This window comes from Chiloscyllium plagiosum, chromosome 5 (assembly GCF_004010195.1).
Source record: "Chiloscyllium plagiosum isolate BGI_BamShark_2017 chromosome 5, ASM401019v2, whole genome shotgun sequence".
In the NCBI taxonomy this organism is placed as follows: Eukaryota; Metazoa; Chordata; class Chondrichthyes; order Orectolobiformes; family Hemiscylliidae; genus Chiloscyllium; species Chiloscyllium plagiosum.
In genome coordinates, this window is record NC_057714.1 from 52,706,823 (window position 1) to 52,727,931 (window position 21,109).

A 21,109-nucleotide genomic window follows, 5' to 3' on the forward strand; every position below is an offset into this window, starting at 1 on the left:
CATGAGGTTATGCTACAGCTGTACAAAACTCTGGTGCGGCCGCAGTTGGTGTATTGTGAACAGTTCTGGTCACCGCATTATAAGAAGGATGTGGAGGCTTTGGAAAGGGTGCAGAGGAGATTTACTAGGATGTTGCCTGGTATGGAGGGAAGGTCTTACGAGGAAAGGCTGAGGGACTTGAGTTTTTTTTCGTTAGAAGAAGGTTGAGAGGTGACTTAATAGAGACATATAAGATAATCAGAGGGTTAGATAGGGTGGACAGGAGAACCTTTTTCCAAGTATGGTGACGGCAAGCACGAGGGCACATAGCTTCAAATTGAGGGGTGATAGATATAGGACAGATGTCAGAGGTAGTTTCTTTACTCAGAGTAGTAAGGGTATGGAATGCTTTGCCTGCAACAGTAGTAGATTCGCCAACAATAAGTACATTTATGTCGTCATTGGACATGCATATGGACGTACATGGAGTAGTGTAGGTTAGATGGGCCTCAGATTGGTATGACAGGTCGGTGCAACATCGAGGGCCGAAGGGCCTCTACTGCGCTGTAATGTTCTATTTTCTATTTTGAATTGATAGTGCTTTCGAAGCCACCAAAATTAACTGTTGATAATGAATGCCTTTTTTCCATTTTATTGTTAAATTTAATAATGTCATTTAAGAAACTCTTCCATTGAAATGATTGGATTTTTAATGCATGACTTTATACAAAAGTTTGAAGCTGTAAGGTAAGTTTACCAATCATCATTTTTCAGCATGTAGCTACAACGAAGGGAGAACAGAGGTCAGAATTCAAGCATATACATTGTTCACTAACTCCTGGTTTCCTTGTACATGCTTCTCCTTTTGGATTGTTAGTTTTCCACATCTTTCTCCTTGTTTGTTAATTTCAATAAAAGGTTGATGGTCAAGAGTAGATCAATAGGACAGTAATTGGCTCCAGCGAAACACGTAAGCTTGCAAGAATACTTCTGTCTGCCTGAACATCCTGCTTTGATTGTCCATTGCAACTTTTTCGAATTACTTGGTGAATATTCACTTGCACCTCAAACTGCTTGCTGTCAAGCCGTCACTGCATCTGGACTTACTTATGGAGCAGAAGCCTGGCCCTCTGAGGAGCAAACCAGAGTCAGCCGTATCAGCAGTAGTAGCAGCTGCAATAAAAGCAACAACAACAACTGGAGCTGCTACCTTCTCAGCTCGACACCATTCCGCAGGACTGAGACTGGGACAAGGTTCCCAGCCTAAAGGAGGTAACATGACCCGGAATGTCCTGAAAGAGAGAACACGCTTCCTCAACAATCACAGCTTACATCTGTACAGCACATTGAATGGAATGAATGATATGTCCCACTGTGCTTCTGAAAGTATTAGTAAATGAGGAATGACACTGAGCCAAATAAAGAAATAGTAGGTCAAGGAAACTAAAGCTTGATTGTACACATAGGGCTTCAAGAAGTGTTTAAAGGAGGCAAGCATTTGGAAATGGGGAAAAATTGTTTGGAGTTTGTGTCGAGGGAACTAAAGCTATGGCTACCAATGATGGAGCAACTTTGCTTAGGAATTTACAAGTGCTAGAATTAGCAACTCAAGATCTCAGAAGGTTGTAGGATTAGTGAAGATTACAGAGCTAGGGAACAGCAAGGCCCTGGAGAAATTTGAAGGCACATAGTGGGCGGCACGGTGGCACAGTGGTTAGTACTGCTGCCTCACAGCGCCAGAGTCCGGGGTTCAATTCCCGCCTCAGGCGACGGACTGTGTGGAGTTTGCACGTTCTTCCCGTGTCTGCGTGGGTTTCCTCCGGGTGCTCCGGTTTCCTCCCACAGTCACAAAGATGTGCAGGTCAGGTGAATTGGCCATACTAAATTGCCCGTAGTGTTAGGTTAGGGGTGTGTGTGGGTTGCGCTTCGGTGGGTCGGTGTGGACTTGTTGGGCCGAAGGGCCTGTTTCCACACTGTAATGTAATCTAATCTAAAAAATATTAGAATGTTATTGACTAGGAGCCAACAGGACCATCAAGCACATGGATTGTATGAGAACAGGACTCACTGCACATTAAGACATGGTAGCAGAACTTTGGATGATCTCATGTTTACATAGAGTAGAACATGGGAGACGAGCCAGGAGTGCAGGAATAATCAAGTCAAGAGTTAACTGAGGCATGAATAGGGATTTCAGCTGCAGATGAACTTTGACAGGCCAAAGTGAAGAGATTTTAGAGGTGGAGAAAGGCGTTCTTTGAGACGACATCAATGTGATGTCAGAAACTAATCTCATGAACTAAAATGTCAACCCAGCCATTCATGCCACAGGGGGCTCAGTTGCAAAGCAATGCCCATTATCTGCTTTGCCACACTGCTGCAGTCTGGGAAGTCAGGTCTTTGCATGTCTTAGAGAAAAATATATGAGTGCACCCTTCACTTTACAAATTTCATCCGCCATTTGCTTTCCAATTCACTGATTCAGATTGAAAGTAGATGTTCAAAAGCTTTGAAAATCCCCAAACTCTGCTTGCAGATTTTTGGTAAAAGTGACTACTGCATCAAAACCTTATTACTACGTCAATTCAAGATGCTAAATTGTATCTGTGCATCATTACCAGAAATACGTGTTCCACCTTTTCTAAGAGATTTGTAAATCTGCCTAAAACTCAAAATCGTTTTGGCAAAATGCTGCAATATGGTGCCTCAGTGACACTATGTCCTGTGTCTGCTGATAGCTTTGGCAAGGGTCACATCTGATAAGGGTGCAAGATTACCCAGTGGAGAAAACGCAAAGGTGAAGAAATCAGTGCAGTTTCTCCTTGCTGCCCCCTACTGACCTAATGGATGTTTTTGCAGAAGTTGCATCTCTTTTGCACTGCAATATTCTGGGGCCTGGTCTGCTGACTGCACTTCAAAATATAATTACATCAGAATCTAAACCACTTCACATTAAAATTAATTCCCAAAAAATGTTAACTGCTGATGAACAGGGCAATCCAATCTAACAGCTATGTAATGAATCGTGGAAACTTGGGATTATATGTGGAGTTTCAAGAGTCTAAATTAATTCTGTCCATTCAAATAATTTTTATATTGAGCTTTAGCTCCAATTACTCATTCCAACATTAGGGTCTAATTGAAAATAGGTATTTGCACCACAGATTTACTCAATTTGATTCAGACAATGAAACAGAAACCACAATGGTCTTGGTTAATGGATAATATTTTAACTAACACTGTTTATGTATAGCATTGGCAGATTCCCCTTGGACGCAGATTCCGTTCTTTGAAAATGTGGTTTGTGTTCAGATTATATGGAGTAAAAGGACTTCAAGAACATATACGTAAGGTAGGTGACCAAAAATAACTCATGCAGATATAGTGTAGAATATTTTGGCAAAATATACTGTAAATCTGGACTGCATAATATCTGTAATATTTAATCAGAACTACAGTAATCCTTCCAGTCTCACATAGCTACAAATTAATTGTGTGCGTGCGCATGTGTGTGCGTGCGTGCGTGCGCGTGTGTGTGTGAACTAAAAATGATTGATGCCTAACATCCTGTGGAGTCCACAATAAAAATTTGTTGAATTTCTTAACAATCAGTGGGAGAAATCTCCAGGCTTTCTCTTTCTAAATTCAAAGAGGAAAAATTATACAAATTTTCAGAAAGGTTTAATGAGTACCATTGAGTAAAATGAATTAAGCATTTACTGTAAGTATAGCTACTGAGCATGTACAAATGAAGCAATGTCATACTGATGTTACATCACGTGAAGCTGGAGCCTGGTTCTGCAGGGCTCCAGCCAACATGACCTATCCTACCATACACTTTAAATAGTTAAGCAAAGCCTGTTACTGTGAATTTCCAAGAATGTAAATCTCATCCCTAGTACAGATGTCATTGTCTCCAAGCAGCCTTTGTCAAACCTAATATTGCAGGTAAATAGAATTGTACCTTTGCTATGTAAAATGCTGTTTATGGTAATAATATGATTTCTTACGTCTATCATTTTGTGAAAACTGAATGGAAGGATGCAGGAACTTTAATTGGTGGAGTATATTTGTTGTTTACTATATATAGTTATCCATCTTATCATGCTCTACTCACTGACTGCAGTGCGCTGAAATTTCACAGCTGAGGGAGGGAGGGAGTGAAATATGGATTTCCTCCACTTCAGCCAGGATGTTGTTAGAGATTGCAACCTTTACTCTGTCCAGAGCTGTTTCTTAATGTTACTTGGAATGTATACGTTGGCTGGAAAATAACATGTATGATTTGGTGGACCTGGGGAAGAGAAGAATTATAATTATCTACTGGGCACTTTTGGGTGAAGCAGCCTGGTGGCTCAGTGGTTAGCACTGTTACCTCACAGCGCCAGGGACCCGGGTTCAATTCCAGCCTTGGGTAACTGTGTAGAGTTTGTACATTCTCCTCGTGTCTGCAGGGTTTCCTCTGGGTGCTCCAGTTTCCTCCTACAATCCAAGGATGCGTAGGTTAGGTGAATTGGCTGTGCTAGATTGCCCATAGTGTTCAGGGATGTGTTGGTTAGGTGCATTAGTCAGGAGTAAATATAAAACAATAGGATAGGGTGGTGGGTTTGGGTGAGTTGCTCTTCGGATGGTCGGTGTGGACTTAATGGGCTGAAAGGTCTGTTTCCATACTAATTCTAAAAAGCCATTTACAAACACTACAATGTTCTCTTTTTCACTCACGTTAGCTGTTTCCATTATTGAAGATAGGCATGGAACATTTTCTCATGATGTGTATCACCATACTTCACTGGAAATGGTGGAGACCTAGAGCTTTACAATCATTAATTGCACATTGAGCTACTTAGCTCTGACTCTAATCTGCTGGTTTTGTTGTCTGCATGCAGGTGGTGACATATTGTAACTTCACTAACTTGCTACCTCCTTCTGAGTTGTAGCTGATGCTGCTTCAGCTGCACCTTTCCAGAATATTCATTGAACGTCCTGACTTAATACTAGTGGAGAAATGAGGGACGTGCCAAGCCTACAGTTACAGAGACCTATGCTATTGCTGTCCACAACACCTCATGGATGACCAATTGCAGGCTGAGAGATTTGGCTTCAAATGATGGTGCTACATGTTATGGACCAGGCCAGACACCCTTCACCCATTTCAAGGAAGTAGCCCCGACCCTAACCTTGCTCGTTGTTTAAGCAGGTATAAAGTGGATATTCCAGGAGTGATGCCACTGGTCAAACCACTTAGTTTTAAACAAAACAGAATTTATTTATAAGATTACCAAATGAAACAAAAGCAAAAGAGAACAGAATAAGTTAACCTATCCGAAAACCTACCAGATTACTGCAACTTAATGATGCTGTTCCAAATACTTGCAACAATCCACGTAAACAACCCTTGTCACAAAAGGTTAAATCAAACACAAAGTCTTACAGGAGAGAGGTCAGAGAGAGAGAGGGAGAGAAGATCTGCATGGACCTGCTTCTTTGGGTCCAGCAGCTTCAAAACTGATTGACTGCTTTCAGTGAACAGCCAGACTGCTAAAAAAAAACCAAACCAAACCAAAGAAAAGCTGAGCTGGGAGAACTGGCCACTCCTCTTTCATTGTACAGTTATTTTTAAAACTCTAAAGCCTTTTGCCTGAGGCAGTCACTGTTAGCAATAATCAAATTGGCCCTAAAACCCTTCAAACCTAAACCTTTTGGAATTGCTGCTTTTACAACCTCTCTGAAAAAAAACACAAGGACAGCATAACCTTGTTAAAGGAGCAGCATCATCACACATTCCCCCTTAAAAAAAATGCATCATCAATATCCAAAGATGGCTTCATTTTAAAACCCCTTAATCTTAATTTGTTAATACACTGCAACACACATGTGCATTACATTGACAATAATCATGCAAATATGTACTGCTATATTTTGTTTCAGTCTGTTTTACTCCAGCCACTGAATGCCTCCATTTCTCATTCATCTCGACAATGTGTCGGCAATCATGTTTTCTCATTCTGCCACATGCACAATTTTCAAATTGAATGGCTGTAACAACAAGCTTCATCTAAATAGTCTGGAATTTTGTTCTTAAATTTCTCTACAAACTTCAGTGGGTTATGATCAGTGCATATGATTGTCTTAGATGCATAGGTAAAAACAAGTGCTGCAGATGCTGGAAACCAGATTCTAGATTAGAGTGGTGCTGGAAAAGCACAGCAGTTCAGGCAGCATCCGAGGAGCAGGAAAATCAACGTTTCGGGCAAATGCCCTTCATCAGGAATAGAGGCAGGGTGCCTGCAGGGTGGAGAGATAAATGAGAGGAGGGTGGGGGTGGGGAGAAAGTAGCATAGAGTACAATAGTTGAATGAGGGTGGGGATGGAGGTGATAGATCAGGGAGGAGGGTGGGGGAAGGTAGCAAAGAGTACAATGGGTGAATGGGGGTGGGGATAAAGGTGATCAGTCAGAGAGGAGGGTGGAGTGGATAGATGGAAAGGAAGATAGGCAGGTAAGACAAGTCATGGGGACAGTGCTGAGCTGGAGGTTTGGGACTGGGGTGAGGTGGGGAAAGGGGAAATGAGGAAACTGGTGAAGTCCACATTGATGCCCTGGAGTTGAAGTATTCCGAGGCGGAAGATGAGGCGTTCCTACTCCAGCCGTCGGGTTTTGCGGGAGCGGCAGTGAAGGAGGCCCAGGACCTCAATGTCCTCGGCTGAGTGGGAGGGGGAGTTGAAATGTTGGGCCACAGGGTGGTGTGGTTGATTGGTGCGGGTGTCCCAGAGAAGTTCCCTAAAGGGCTCTGCTAGGAGGTGTTCAGTCTCCCCAATATAGAGGAGACCACATCAGGAGCAATGGATACAATAAATGATATTGGTGGATGTGCAGATAAAACCTTGATGGACGTGGAAGGCTCCTTTGGGGCCTTGGATGGAGGTGAGGGAGGAGGTGTGGGTGCAGGTTTTGCAATTCTGCGGTGGCAGGGGAAGGTGCCAGGATGGGAGGGTGGGTTGTTGGGGGGCGTGGACCTGACCAGGTAGTCATGGAGGGAATGGTCTTTGCGGAAGGTGGAAAGGGATGGAGAGGGAAATATATCCCTAGTGGTGGGGTCCATTTGGAGGTGGTGGAAATGTTGGCGAATGATGTGGTTTATGCTAAGGTTGGTAGGGTGGAAGGCGAGCCCCAGGGGGTTCTGTCCTTGTTACGGTTGGAGGGGTGGAGTCTGAGGGCAGAGTTGCAGGATGTGGACGAGATGCGTTGGAGGGCATCTTTGACCAGGTGGGAAGGGAAATTGCGGTCTCTAAAGAAGGAGGCCACCTGGTGTGTTCTGTGGTGGAACTGGTTCTTCTGGGAGCAGATGCGGTGGAGGCGGAGGAATTGGGAATACAGGATGGCATTTTTGCAGGAGGTAGGGTGGGAAGAGGTGTAATCCAGGTAGCCATGGAAGTCAGTGGGTTTGTAAAAAATGTCGGTGTCAAGTCGGTTATCATTAATGGAGATGGAGAGGTCCAGGAAGGGGAGGGAGGTGTCAGAGATGGCCCAGGTAAATTTAAGGTCAGGGTGGAATGTGTTGGTGAAATTGATGAATTGCTCAACCTCCTCGCGGGAGCATGAGGTGATGCCAATGCAGTCATCAGTGTAGCGGAGGAAGAGGTGGGGAGTGTTGCTGGTGTAACTACGGAAGATGGACTGTTCTACATAGCCAACAAAGAGACAGGCATAGCTGGAGATGGCTACCCCTTTGGTCTGGAAGAACTGGGAGGATTCGAAGGAGAAATTGTTGAGGGTGAGGACCAGTTCAGCCAAACGAATGAGAGTATCAGTGGAAGGGTACTATTGGGGACGTTGGGAGAGGAAGAAACGGAGGGCTTGGATGCATTACTGGCAACATAAATATTGAAATCAAAATCTCCTTCTCGGTTGTTGAATATTTCTGCTGTTGAATGTCCAGTTTCCTGGAGAAATACCCAATAGGTCTTTCTATCTTCTCATTGTCTTCTTCTAAGAGCACAGTGCCGATACCCACATCACTTGCATCGATAGCCACCTGAATGGTTTTGCGTAATTAGGTATGGCTAATACTGGGGCAGTAGTTAACACAGTTTTCAAGCTGTCAAATGTGTTCTATTCCTGATGAAGGGCTTTTGCCCAAAACGTCGATTTTCCTGCTCCTCGGATGCTGCCTGAACTGCTGTGCTTTTCCAGCACCACTCTAACCTAGAATCTGGTTTCCACCATCTGCAGCCCTTGTTTTCACCTAAATGTCTTCTGACAGTACGCTGTCCACTGAAGCCTCTTGCCTTTCTTTAGCAATTCAGTGAGTGGACTGGCCATACTGCGAAAATTTGATACGAATTTTTGATAAAAGCAACTCAATCCCAGGAATCATAGTATTGCTCTTTTTGTCAATGGTATGGGAATCTCCTAAGTTACCTTTGTTCTTGCACTTCTTGGACCATTTGTCCATCTCCAATAACATGGATCAGGAAGGTGACTTGGGCTTTGGCAAACACACTTTTAGCCATGTTTATCATCAAGCCTACCTCCTGAAATTGATTGGACAATTATGATAAATATTGCAAATGTTCCTTCTATTTGTGACTAAAAATCACCAGGTCATCTATATATACAACACAATTGGGCAATCCGGCAATCACCTTACTGGTTAGTGTGATTTTGGAGAAGACTTGTATTGGTTAGTCTCTGAAATGCGGCTGGCACATTTTTCACACCAAACACACCAGACTTTAAACTGATATAGTCCATTCAGTATTACGAAAGCTGAAATTGACCTTGCTCGTTTGGGTGAAGATACATGCCAGTATCCTGTGAGCAAGTCCAACTTAGAAATATATATTGATTGTCCCACGTTTTCAACAGTCTTCCAAATGCAGAATTGGATATGCTTCAGTCTTTATAATGGCATTAGTTTTGCGATAGTTTACACATAACCGTTGGGTACTATCTGGTTTTATCACCGTCACAATGGGTGAGCTCCAGTCACTGTAACTGACTTCGATTATGTCGTCTCGGAGCATGTATTCAATCTCCTTTTGAACCTGTGCCAACTTTAGAGGGTTATCCCTAGAAAGATGTTGCTTAATTGGAACAGCATCTCCTATATCTATGTCATGCATAATTAGGTTATACTTCCCAGTTTATTTACACCTATCTCCCCATGCAATAGTAATAACTCTTTCAAGTAATTTCAATTTCTTCCAGAATGTAACTCAATAACTTATCCCAGTTTTTGACAACGTCTTCATTATGAATTTAATTTGAGGAATGTCCAATTCAGAATCCTCTGAACTTGGTTCTTCCCTTTCTGTTGTAACCAATAACACAGTCTCCTTTGGCTTTCCTTCCCTGTCAAAATACCTTTTGAGCATATTCACATGACACACACTGTGAGATTCCTTTCTGTCTGGAATCTTCATCAAGTAGTTCACCTCACGCAGTTTCCTTTCGACTTGATAAAATCCACTAAACCTTGATTTTAAAGTTAAAAATCACACAACACGAGGTTATAGTCCAACAGGTTTATTTGGAATCACTAGCTTTCAAAGCACTGATTCTTCATCAGGTAGTTGTGAAATGGAAGTAACACTAACACCTTATCCCCGATAGCAAAATTGGGAGATTTTGATTTCCCGTCAGCTTCCTGTTTCGTTGTTTGCTGTGATACTTTTAAATGCTGTCTAGCCAACTCCCCTGCTCTATTTAATCATTCCTGAAAATTTGACATATGGTCCATGTATGTGGTCTTTGAATTATGACTTACCAATTTCTCCTTCATCTATTCTAGTGGTCCTCTCACTTCATGCCCAAAACCTAATTCAAGTCGACTAAATTTGGTCAATTCATTTGGTGCATTTCTGATTGCAAAAAGTACAAATGGAATTCCTTTATCCCAATCATCTGGATAGTCTTGACTATAAGCACACATGACCTTTGATGTCTGATGTCACCTTTCTCACCCTGTCTGCAACTCTGGATGGTGTGCAGTAGATTTGAATGATACTCCTGGAGTTGAAAGTTGGTCCAGTCCTCCTACCACGACCTTTCCACTCTTCACTGGACACTCTAACCTCACTTTATCTAATTAATGCTTCTAGTCTCACCGTGAATTCCCATAAAAAGCACCTGGCAGTAGTCCTTCAGAGGTTCATAACTCCTCATCTTTCAAATTCACTGATTGAGAGAATCCTGTATCTCTTAATGTTGCAACCTCTTCACCTGCTGCTCCTGACCTATATGAGTAAACTTTACTTTCGCAGGTATATGCTTTAAGAAGATCTGGCACTTACTCTGACCAGGTTGTACGTTCTGGTGCAGCTTCCACCGTGCTTTCCATTACCACTCCAACCAATTTCACTGGCTTTTCCTGTTTTCTCACATCTGGCTTTCCAGTGCTTTTCTAACCCACCAACACTGTGATTTCATGTGGCCTACTTTATTACAAAGAAAAACTGCAGCTTTTTAATTTCTCTTTCCCCTTTCCTTTTTACCCTGTGGTAAGTTATCCTTATGATCTTCACCAAGATTTATTTTTTTCCTTTCCACTTGAGGATTTCGCTTTTCCCCAATTTCTATCCCTCATGCTTGAAATTGATTCTGGAAGCCAAACTTTGATTTATGGACCAACTCATAATTATCAGCCATTTCAGCTGTTAACCTTGCCATTTTCACTCTCTGCTCTTCCTCATGAGTTCTCAACACTTCAGGAAGTGAATTTTTGAACTTCTTCAAAAAATCATCTCTCTGAGAGAGTCATAGATTTGCTCTACTTTTAATGCCTTTTTCCACTTACCAAAATTACTTTGTTTGCTCCTTTCAATGTAGGTTTGACAGAAGTCCCTTCTTAGATTCCTGAAACATTGTCTGTAGGCTTCTGGCCCAAGCTGATATGCACTTAAAATGGCTTTCATCAACTCCTCATACACCCCAGATACCTCCTCTGATAGTGATATGAATACCTCACGAACTCTACCTATAAGTTTTGTTTGGATCAACAAAACTCACATGGTCACTGGCCACCGCATTTGTTTAGCTGCCTTTTCAAATGAGATGATAAAGGTTTCCACATTCTTCTCATCAAATTTAAGCAATACTGGAATATATTTAAACAGTTTCTCACCAGGCCTTTGACTACCATGGATTTGCTCATCCTCACTCTCTTCCTCACTAAGCTTATCTTCAGCCTACATCTCCATCCTTTTAAGCTGACTTTCCTGTCTAAACACCAATTTCTGAAATTCAAACACCCTCTCTCTCTTCTTTTCTTCTGTCTCCTTTTCACTCTCTCCTCTCTCTCTCTTTCCTCTCTGCTTTTGATTATAATTCAAACTGTTTCATTTCTGTTGCCCTTTCCTTGTCCTTTGCCTCCAACTCAAGCTGCTTCATTTTCAATTGAATTTTAGCCATCTCTAAAGATTCTGATGGTGTTTCCAGCAAATTTAAACCTTAAGCTGAGCTGTAATTATCTCTATTTTCCTCATAGAAGGAGGCAGCTCCAACCCCAGTGTGTCTGCTAATTCCAGCAGCTTGGCCTTAATCACCTTTTATAAAACCCCAAAGCCACCTCCAGAAAACTCTTGGTGACCGAAAGAGCCGTTGCTATCCCAAGCACTGATTAAACCAATCAAACTTAACATCTGGAACAAAAAACACTAACACCTACCACTTTCTGCCTTCAAGTCCAGGAACCCTAATCCCAAATCGGAACTATAGAACAAATCCCACAAAGAGCTCCAAATCTATTATGGACCAGGGCAGACCCCCTCAAACCATTTCTAGAAAGTAGCACAGACTCTAACTTTACTGGTGTTTTAAGCAGGTGTAAAGTGAATATTCCAGGAGTGATGCTGCTGACCAAACCACCTAGTTTTAAACAAAACAGAATTTATTTATAAGATTACCGAATGTAACACACACAAAGGAGAACAGAATGCAGAATAACTTAACCTATCCAAAAACCCAGCAGATTACCCCAACTTAATGATGCTGTTTCAAATACTTGCAACAATCCACAGAAATACCCCTTGTCACAAAGGTAAAATCAAACACAAAGTCTTACAGGAGAGAGGTCAGAGAGAGACAGAGGATCAGCATGGACATGCTTCTTTGGGTCCAGCAGCTTCACAACTGACTGACTGTTTTCAGTGAACAGTCAGACTGCTAGAAAAAACAAACCAAACCAGAGTAAAGCTGAGCTGGGAGAACTGACCACTCCCCGGTGCCAGGGTCAGGGATGTCTCGGATTGACTCTACAGGATTCTTAAGGAAGCCAGAAGTCATGATACATAATCAGCACCAATGACATAGCTAGGAAAAGGGATGAGGACCTGAAAAGTGAATATAAGGAGTTAGGTTAGAAACTAAGAGGCAGGAGTAGTAATCTTAGGATTGCTACCAAAGACCAGTGAGGCTAGGAACAGAGAATGAGTGCAGCTGAACATGTGACTGCAGAGATGGTGCAGGAGGGATTGCACCAGATATGTGGATCATTGGGATAACGTCTGGGCAAGATGGGGCTTGTATAGGGAAGATGGATTGCACCTAAACTGGAGGGGTACCAATATCCTGAGTGGGAGGTTTGCTAATATTCTTCGAAAGGGTTTAAACTAGTTTGGTGGGGAGATGGGAACTGGGCCTATGGATCAGAGAATGAGGTAGCTGGTGAGCAGGTAGATACAGCATGCAGAGAGTCTGTGAAGAAGGATAGACAGTTAGTAGGGCAAAGTTGCGGTCAGTGTGATAAGTTGGAGTGTGTCTATTTTTAGCGCAAGGAGAATCAGGAATAAGGGTGATGAATATAGAGCTACAATGTTGTGGACATTACAGATATTTGGATATCACAGGGGCAAGAACGGTTGTTGGATGTTCCAGGGTTTAGATATTTCAAAAGGAATAGGGAGGGAGGTAAAAGAGGTGGGGGAATGGCTTTGTTAATCAGGGATAATATAACAGCAGGAAAGGAGATCATCGAAGAGGGTTTGTCAACTGAATCGTTATGAGTGGAAGTCATTAACAGGAAAGCAGCAGTCACTTTATTGGGAGTTTTCTATAGACCCCCTCAATAGCAACAGAGACACAGAGGAGCAGTTTGGGAGGCAGATTTTGGGAAGGTGCAGAAGTAACAGGTTTGTTGTCATGGGTGACTTCAACTTCCCTAAAATTGATTGGAACATCCTTAGTACAAATAGTTTGCATGGAGCAGACTTTGTCAGGTGTGTCCAGGAATGATTCCTGACTCAATCTGTAAATAGATCAACTACAGGGGAGGTCATATTGAATTTAGTGCTTGGCAACGATCCATGTCAGGTGTCAGATCTCTCGGTGGGAGAGCATTTCGGTGATAGCAATCACAACTCCCTGATCATGACTAGTGGGAGAAGAGCAGACAGTATGGGAAAGTATTTAATTGGTGGAGAGGGAATTACAATGCTATTAGGCAGGAACTGTTGAGCATAAATTGGGAACAGATATTCTCAGGCAAATGCATGACAGAAATGTGGAGGTTGTTTAGGGGCCACTTGCTGTGAGTGCTGAATAGGTTTATCTCACTGAGGCAAGGTAGGGATGGTAGGGTGAAGGACCCTTGGATGAATAGAGATGTCGAACATCTAGTCAAGAGGAAGAAGGAAGCTTACTTAAGGTTGAGGAAGCAAGGATCAGACAGGGCTCTAGAGGGTTACAAGGTAGCCAGGAAGGCACTGAAGAATGGACTTAGAAGAGTGAGAATGGGACATGAAAAAGCCTTGGTGGGTACGATTAGGGAAAAGTTCAAGAGTTCCTCACATATGTAAAGAACAAGAGGATGGCCAGAACGAAGGTCAGGCCGATCAGGGATAGTGGAGGGAATTTGTGCCTGAAGTCAGAAGAGGTAGGGTAGGTCCTTAATAAATACCTTGCTTCAGTATTCACTATTGAGAGGGACCTTGTCATTTGTGAGGACAGCGTGAAATAGACTGATACAGTCAAACTGGTCGATATTAAGAAGGAGGATGTGCTGGAAATTTTGAAAAACATGAGGATGGATAAGTCCCCTGGATGGATAAGTCTCCAATTCCTGAAGAAGGACTTATGCCCGAAACGTCGATTCTCTGGCTCCTTGGATGCTGCCTGACCTGCTGCGCTTTTCCAGCAACACATTTTTCAGCTCTGATCTCCAGCATCTGCAGTCCTCACTTTCTCCTAAGTCCCCTGTGCCAGATCGAATATACCCAAGGTTATTACAGGAAGGGAGGGAAGAAATTGCTGTGCCTTTGGTGATGATCTTTGCATCCTCACCGTCCACTGGAGTAATACCAGATGACTGGAGGATGGCAAATGTTATTCCCTTGTTCAAGAAAGGGAATAGGGATAACCCTGAGAATTACAGACCAGTCAGTCTTACGTCAGAGGTGGGCAAATTATTAGAGAGGATTCTGAGACACAGGATTTATGATTATTTGGAAAAGCATAGCTTGATTAGAGATAGTCAGCATGGCTTTGTGAGTAGCAGATCATGTGTCACAAGCCTTATTGAATTCTTTGAGGATGTGACAAAACATATTAGATTACTTACAGTGTGGAACAGGCCCTTCAGCCCAACAAGTCCACACTGAAGCGCAACCCACCCAGACCCATTCCCCTACTACGGGCAATTTAGCATGGCCAATTCACCTGACCTGCACTTTTTTGGACTGTGGGAGGAAACTGGAGCACCCGGAGGAAACCCACGCAGACACGGAGAGAATGTGCAAACTCCACACAGTCAGTCACCTGAGGTGGGAATTGAACTCAGGTCTCTGGTGCTGTGAGGCAGCAGTGCTAACCACTGTGCCACCATATTGATGAAGGTAGAGCAGTGGATGTGGTATACATGGATTTTAGCAAAGCGTTTGATAAGGTTCCCCATGGTAGGCTCCTTCAGAAGGTAGCTGGAAATGTGTTGCTGGAAAAGCGCAGCAGGTCAGGCAGCATCCAGGGAACAGGAGAATCGACGTTTCGGGCATAAGCCCTTCTTCAGGCTTATGCCCGAAACGTCGATTCTCCTGTTCCCTGGATGCTGCCTGACCTGCTGCGCTTTTCCAGCAACACATTTCCAGCTCTGATCTCCAGCATCTGCAGACCTCACTTTCTCCTTCAGAAGGTAGGTAAGCATGGGATACAGAGAAAATAGTTGTCTGGATACAGAGTTGGCTGGCACAGAGAAGACAGAGGGTGGTAGTAGATGGAAATTATTCAGCCTGGAGCTCAGTGACCAATGGTGTTACGCAGGGATCTGTTCTGGGACCTCTGCTCTTTGTGAGTTTTGTAAATGACTTGGATGAGGAAGTGGAAGGGTGGGTTGGTAAGTTTACCGATGACACAAAGGTTGGTGGAGTTGTGGATAGTGTGGAGAGCTGTTGTAGGTTGCGATGGGACATTGACAGAATGCAGAGCTGGGCTGAGAAGTGGCAAGTGGAGTTAACCACCAAAAATATAAAGTGATTCATTGTGGAAGGTTGAACTTGAATGCAGATTACAGGGTTTAAAGCAGGATTCTTGGCAGTGTTAAGGAACAGAGAGATCTTAGGGTTCACGTCCGTAGTTCCCTCGAAGTTGCTACCCAAGTTGATAGGGATGTTAAGAAGGCATATGGTGTCTTGGCTTTCATTAGCAGGGGGATTGTGTTAAAGAGCCATGAGGTTATTCTGCAGCTCTATAAAGCCCTGGTTAGACCACACTTGGAATATTGTGTCCAGTTCTGGTCGCCTCATTATAGGAAGGATGTGGAAGCTTTAGTAGAGAGGAGATTTACCTGTTATTCCCTTGTTCAAGAAAGGGAATAGGGATAACCCTGGGAATTACAGACCAGTCAATGGTGCGTAAATTATTGGAGAAGATTCTGAAATTCAGAATTTACAATTATTTGGAAAAGCATTGCTTGATTAGATAGCATGGCTTTGTGAGGGGCAGGTCCTGCCTCACAAGCCTTATTGAATTCTTTGAGGGTATGACAAAATACATTCATGAAAATAAAGCAGTGGATGTGGTGTACATGGATTTTAGCAAGGCGTTTGAGAAGGATCCCCATTGTAGGCTCATTCAGAAGGTAGGGAGGCATGGGTTACAGGGAGTTTCGCTGTCTAGATACAGAATTGGCTGGCCCATAAAAGAGAGAGGGTGATAGTTGATAGAAAATATTCACCCTGGAGCTTGGTCGCCAGTGGTGTACAACAGGGATCTGTTCTTTGTGATTTTTATAAGTGACTTGGATAAGGAAGTGGAAGGTTGGGTTAGTAAGTTTGCCATAGACACGAAGATTGGTGGAGTTGTGGATAGTGTGGATGGCCATTGTAGGTTGCAATGGGACAGTGACAGAATTCAGAGCTGAGCTGAGAAGTGGCAGATGGAGTTCAATCTGCAAAAGTATGATGTGATTCATTTTGGAAAGTTGAATTTAAAAGCAGGTTACAAAGTTAAATGCAGGATTCTTGGTAGTGTTGAGAAACAGAAGGATAATGGGATCCACGTCCACAGATCCCTCAAAATTGCCACCCAAGTTGATGGGGCATATGGTGTGTTGGCTTTCATTAGCAGAAGGATTGAGTTTAAAAGTTGTGTGATTATGCTGTAGCTCTATAAAGCTCTTTCATTGTACAAGTGTTTTTTAATATACTTAAAAGCCTTTTGCCTGAGGCAGGATCTGTTAACTATAATCAAATTGGCCCTAAGACACTTCAAACCTAGACCTTTCGGAATCACCGCTTTTACGATGTTACTGAAAAAAAAAGCCAAAGACAGCATAACCTTGTTAAAGGAGCAGCATCATCATGCACGTCAATGAACATAGGAAGATGGAATGGCTGCTGCTCAAAAAGAAGCTGTTCACTCCGTGCCAGCGCTTTGCAATAGAAACTCACTTAGTCTCACATTCCTGCATTTTCTCATCCATTCCTGTATATTTTACCCAAAGACAAGACCTTTGGTAATTCTTCATCCTGAGCCATTTTCTTGACAGCTTTTGTTTCGTAGTTTGCCATTGCCTTTCACTTATGAAGCAGCATGATGGAGCAGGTTCCAAGTCTACCGTAATAAGAACAGGAAATGGACATGTACTGTGGTGTTATTCTGAATCACGTGCTCACCATCCAGCCAACAGAACTAACTAACCCCCTTTATACTACAATCCTTGCAATTATTTTCTGCAAGTAATTACCTAATTCTCTAAAGTGCCTGATTGAATCTGCCACACTATCAGGCATAACATTGCCATTAGTCCTTTTGTCAATTGCCTTCAATCAAAATTCTCTGGTTCAGTAACCTTGTTGTTTTATGCTAGGAGTTACTATGGCTCAGGTGATAACACTCTTCTCCAGGTCAGACACTGTGGGTGCAAGTTTCATTGTTGGACTGGGTGACACGGTGGCTCAGTAGTTAGCACTGCTGCCTCACAGCGTCAGGGACCCGTGTTTGATTCCAGCCTTGGGCGACTATCTGTGTAGAGTTTGCATATTCCCCCTGTGTCTGTGTGGGTGTGCTCTGGTTTCCTCCCACAATCCAAAGATGTGCAGGTTAGGTGAATTGGCCATGCTAAATTGCCCATTGTGTTCAGGGCTATGTAGGTTAGGTGCATTTGTCTTGGGTAAATGTAGAGTAATAGCATAGGGGAATGGGTCTGGGTGGGTCCAACTCTTTGGAGGGTAGGTGTGGACTTGTTGGGCCAAATGGCCTGTTTCCACACTGTAGGGATTCTATGACTTTGGGTAAGTTTAGAGTTTTGTACTAAAGAGCTTGGCTGGGCCTGCTGAATGGACATTACACCACCTATACTCTTAAGCGGATGCATAAGATTCAATGACATTATATTTGTGCAAAGCAGAGGAGTTATTCCCAGTATCCTGACCAATATTTATCCTTCAGTCAGCATCACAAATAAACAGATTATCTGTTATTTATCAACTTACTGTTTATGAGAGCTTGCTCGGTGCAAGTTGTCTGCCCTATTTACTACCTGTAACAGTGATGACACTTCAAAAGTGTTTCATTGGCTGTCATATCCAGTGGTTCAGAAAGATGCTATATAAATTTAAGTTCTTCATTAAGAGAAAGGTACTAAGTTATGCAGAATGCCATCAAAACAGATTTCTAGTGACAAGTACTTATGACACTTGTTGCTTCCTAACACGCAGGAAATTTTGGATCAACTTTGTCTTTACATTTTCTGATCAGTCAGTCATCTATGTGGACAACATGAAATGCACTATCTTCATCCTCTCTGCTACCTTCTCAAAATTTTAATCAAGATAGTCAGGCTAAGCATTCCTTTAACAAATCCATGATAATTCACTGATTAATCTTAGCCTCTTGAACATTACATTACATTACTTTGCAGTGTGGAAACAGGCCCTTCGGCCCAACAAGTCCACACCGACCCGCTGAAGCGAAACCCACCCATACCCTTACATTTACCCCTTACCTAACACTACAGGCAATTTAGTATGGCCAATTCACCTGACCCTGCACATCTTTGGACTGTGGGAGGAAACCGGAGCACCCGGAGGAAACCCACGCAGACACAGGGAGAACGTGCAAACTCCACACAGTCAGTCGCCTGAGGCGGGAATTGAACCCGGGTCTCTGGCGCTGTGAGGCAGCAGTGCTAACCACTGTGCCACCATGCCGCCCACAACATGTTTCATACCAACTACAGAAATGGTTCCAGTAATATGGTCACCACCAAGGTTAGATCAGTTGGCCTGTGCTTACTGTGACTATTTCTAAACAATGGTGCATCATCTACAGCCTTTCTGTTCTTTGACACTATGCCCACAGTAAGAGAGAGGTGTGGAAAACGATCATCTTCCCTTACATCTTCTAATTTTCTTAATACGGATATATTTGATCAAGCATGGAGACTTCCAACTTTCAAGGATGATAAACAATTTTATATTTCTTCCCTCTGTGTATATATATATATATATCCTATCCAATATTTTACCTTACTCCTTAAATATAAGTCTCCCTCATTTCCCTCTTAATAGACACAAAGTATTCATTAAGAAATATGCACACATTTACTGCCTTCATGTAAAGTTACCTTTTTGGTCTTTAATCATCTCTACACTTTCCTGAGTTATCTTCTTTCTCTTCATGTATTCACAAAGACTGTACAGTGTTCATGCCTCCCAAAGCAATTGTGGACAGATGTATCAATGATAGAAGTGATTTTGAGGGTGCAGTCAAATGAATTACACCTTCAAGTTGATTTCTTCATCATCTGATTCAGATCAGTGTTGACAGTTAATTCATTTGGGACTCTATTAGCTCGCTCCCACATTCTATGTGTTTGCATGTTTCTCAGTGCTTCTTCTGAGTGGAGTTTGAACTGAAGGAGCATTGATCCATAAATTGGAAGGTTTTGTATTTAATAATTAGCAGACTTCCGTTACTTTGTTCTTGTAAAATCATGACATTTTATATGGTATGATCTGACTTTTTTTTAACGTTTCCTTTTTCTTCCTTTCTTGCAGCTTCTGTAACTCATTTCTAGCTTCTCCCTCTGACTGGTCCTACACTCATTTCTCCTACATTATCTTAATGCACTGATATATATCATTAATAACATCTTTTGGCTCAGAGCTTTTTGAAGCTTAATAGCACCATGTTCTCCTTCAGATCCTTGCCCTCACCAAACTCGTTCGTTAGATCTTCCTGCGCCCTCGACCTTATTCTCACCTAATAACAGATGAAACAATCTAGCGTCTTGGTCGTATGTGCACTGGCTATGTAAGAAATATTGCCATCTCTCCTCTAGTAATCTTCATTCCCACCCACTACTGTTAAAATTCATCTCCCGAAGAAAAAAACCTCTAACTACTGGATATCTTCACTTTCATTTTGCTTCCACCATGTCAGCATTGTTGAAGTGCCACAGATCAATAATTATCTGTTCTGCAACTCATCTTGAATTTATCCTATCAGAGTTCTGCTCAGGCAACAGCACTTAAGTGAGCCTGACAAATGAATATTGTCTATGTCCATGTTGCATTAGTACTCCTCAAAGTTCTATCTGCAAAATTCAAAACCTAATACTGCTTCTTTGTTGTCCACCTTGATTTAACTGCCCTTGCTTGGATCCACTGTAACATCTCTAGCACTGACTTCTCTCCCATGCTGCCTTACCTACCTTAATCTAAGGCAGGTATTGATGCAGGGATCAACATTGCATCCAATCTGTCAGTGCTGCCTTCATATGCCTAAGAATGAGAGTCCGTGCTGAAACCAAGATCCTTATGCATAAGGCAGTCATTCTTCTGACACTTTCATATGGCTCTGAAACTTGGACCACAAATAAATGCCACCTCAAGTCACTTGAGAGGTACCATCAGTGCTGTTTAAGATTCTCCGTGTCAGCTGAGAGAACAAGTATACTAACATCAGCCTCCTTGAAGCAGCTAATAGCATCAGCATCAAGGCCATGAACATCCAAAACCAGCCATGTGCTTAGGATGCCTGAGTTCTGACTACAAAAGCAAATCTTCTTCACCCAGCTTAAGGAAGGTACTCCGTAGGCTTCTTTCAAGAAATGCAACATGGATGTCAATGTCAATGCATGGGAATGTCTCGTTCAGAACAATCAACTTAGAGTCAGTCATACAGCACAGAAACAAACACTTCAGTCCAACTCGTCCATACCGACTGAGTTTCCCAAACTAAACTCATCCCACTTACCTTCATTTAGTCCATTTTCTGTAAATCTTAGAATCATGTACCTGTCCAAATGTCATTTAAATGTTGTAACTGTACCTGTTTCTACCACTTCCTTTGACAGTTCATCCCACATATAGCCCAACCTCTGAAATAAAGCTGCCCCTCGCTCCCTTTTAAATCTTTCTCCTCTTACCTTAACCCTTGGGAAAAGATCTGTTATTCACCTAATTTATGCCCCTCATGGTTTTACAAACCTCTTATGCTCCAGTGAGAAAACTCCTAGCCTATTTAGCTTCTCCCTATAAGTCAAACCCTCCAGTCCCAGCAACATCCTAGTAAATCATTTCTGATCCCTCTCCAGTTTGATAATATTCTCTTAGCAGGGTGACAAGAACTGTATAGCATTCTAAAGGGGCCTCACCAACATCCTGTACAGCCTGAACATGATATCCTAACTCCTAC

The 21,109-nt window shown here is 42.6% G+C and overlaps 1 protein-coding gene across 3 annotated transcripts in view; it reads left to right on the top strand.

Moving 5' to 3' along the window:
* The window catches only part of ddc (dopa decarboxylase), a 110,812-nt gene that overhangs the window by 80,743 nt on the left and 8,960 nt on the right, over positions 1 to 21,109 (top strand). For all 3 annotated transcript variants that reach the window (XM_043690111.1, XM_043690110.1, XM_043690113.1), the window contains exon 12: positions 3,233 to 3,331. In XM_043690111.1, the coding sequence (XP_043546046.1) occupies positions 3,233 to 3,331 (99 nt within the window). The remainder of the gene's footprint in view (positions 1 to 3,232; positions 3,332 to 21,109) is intronic.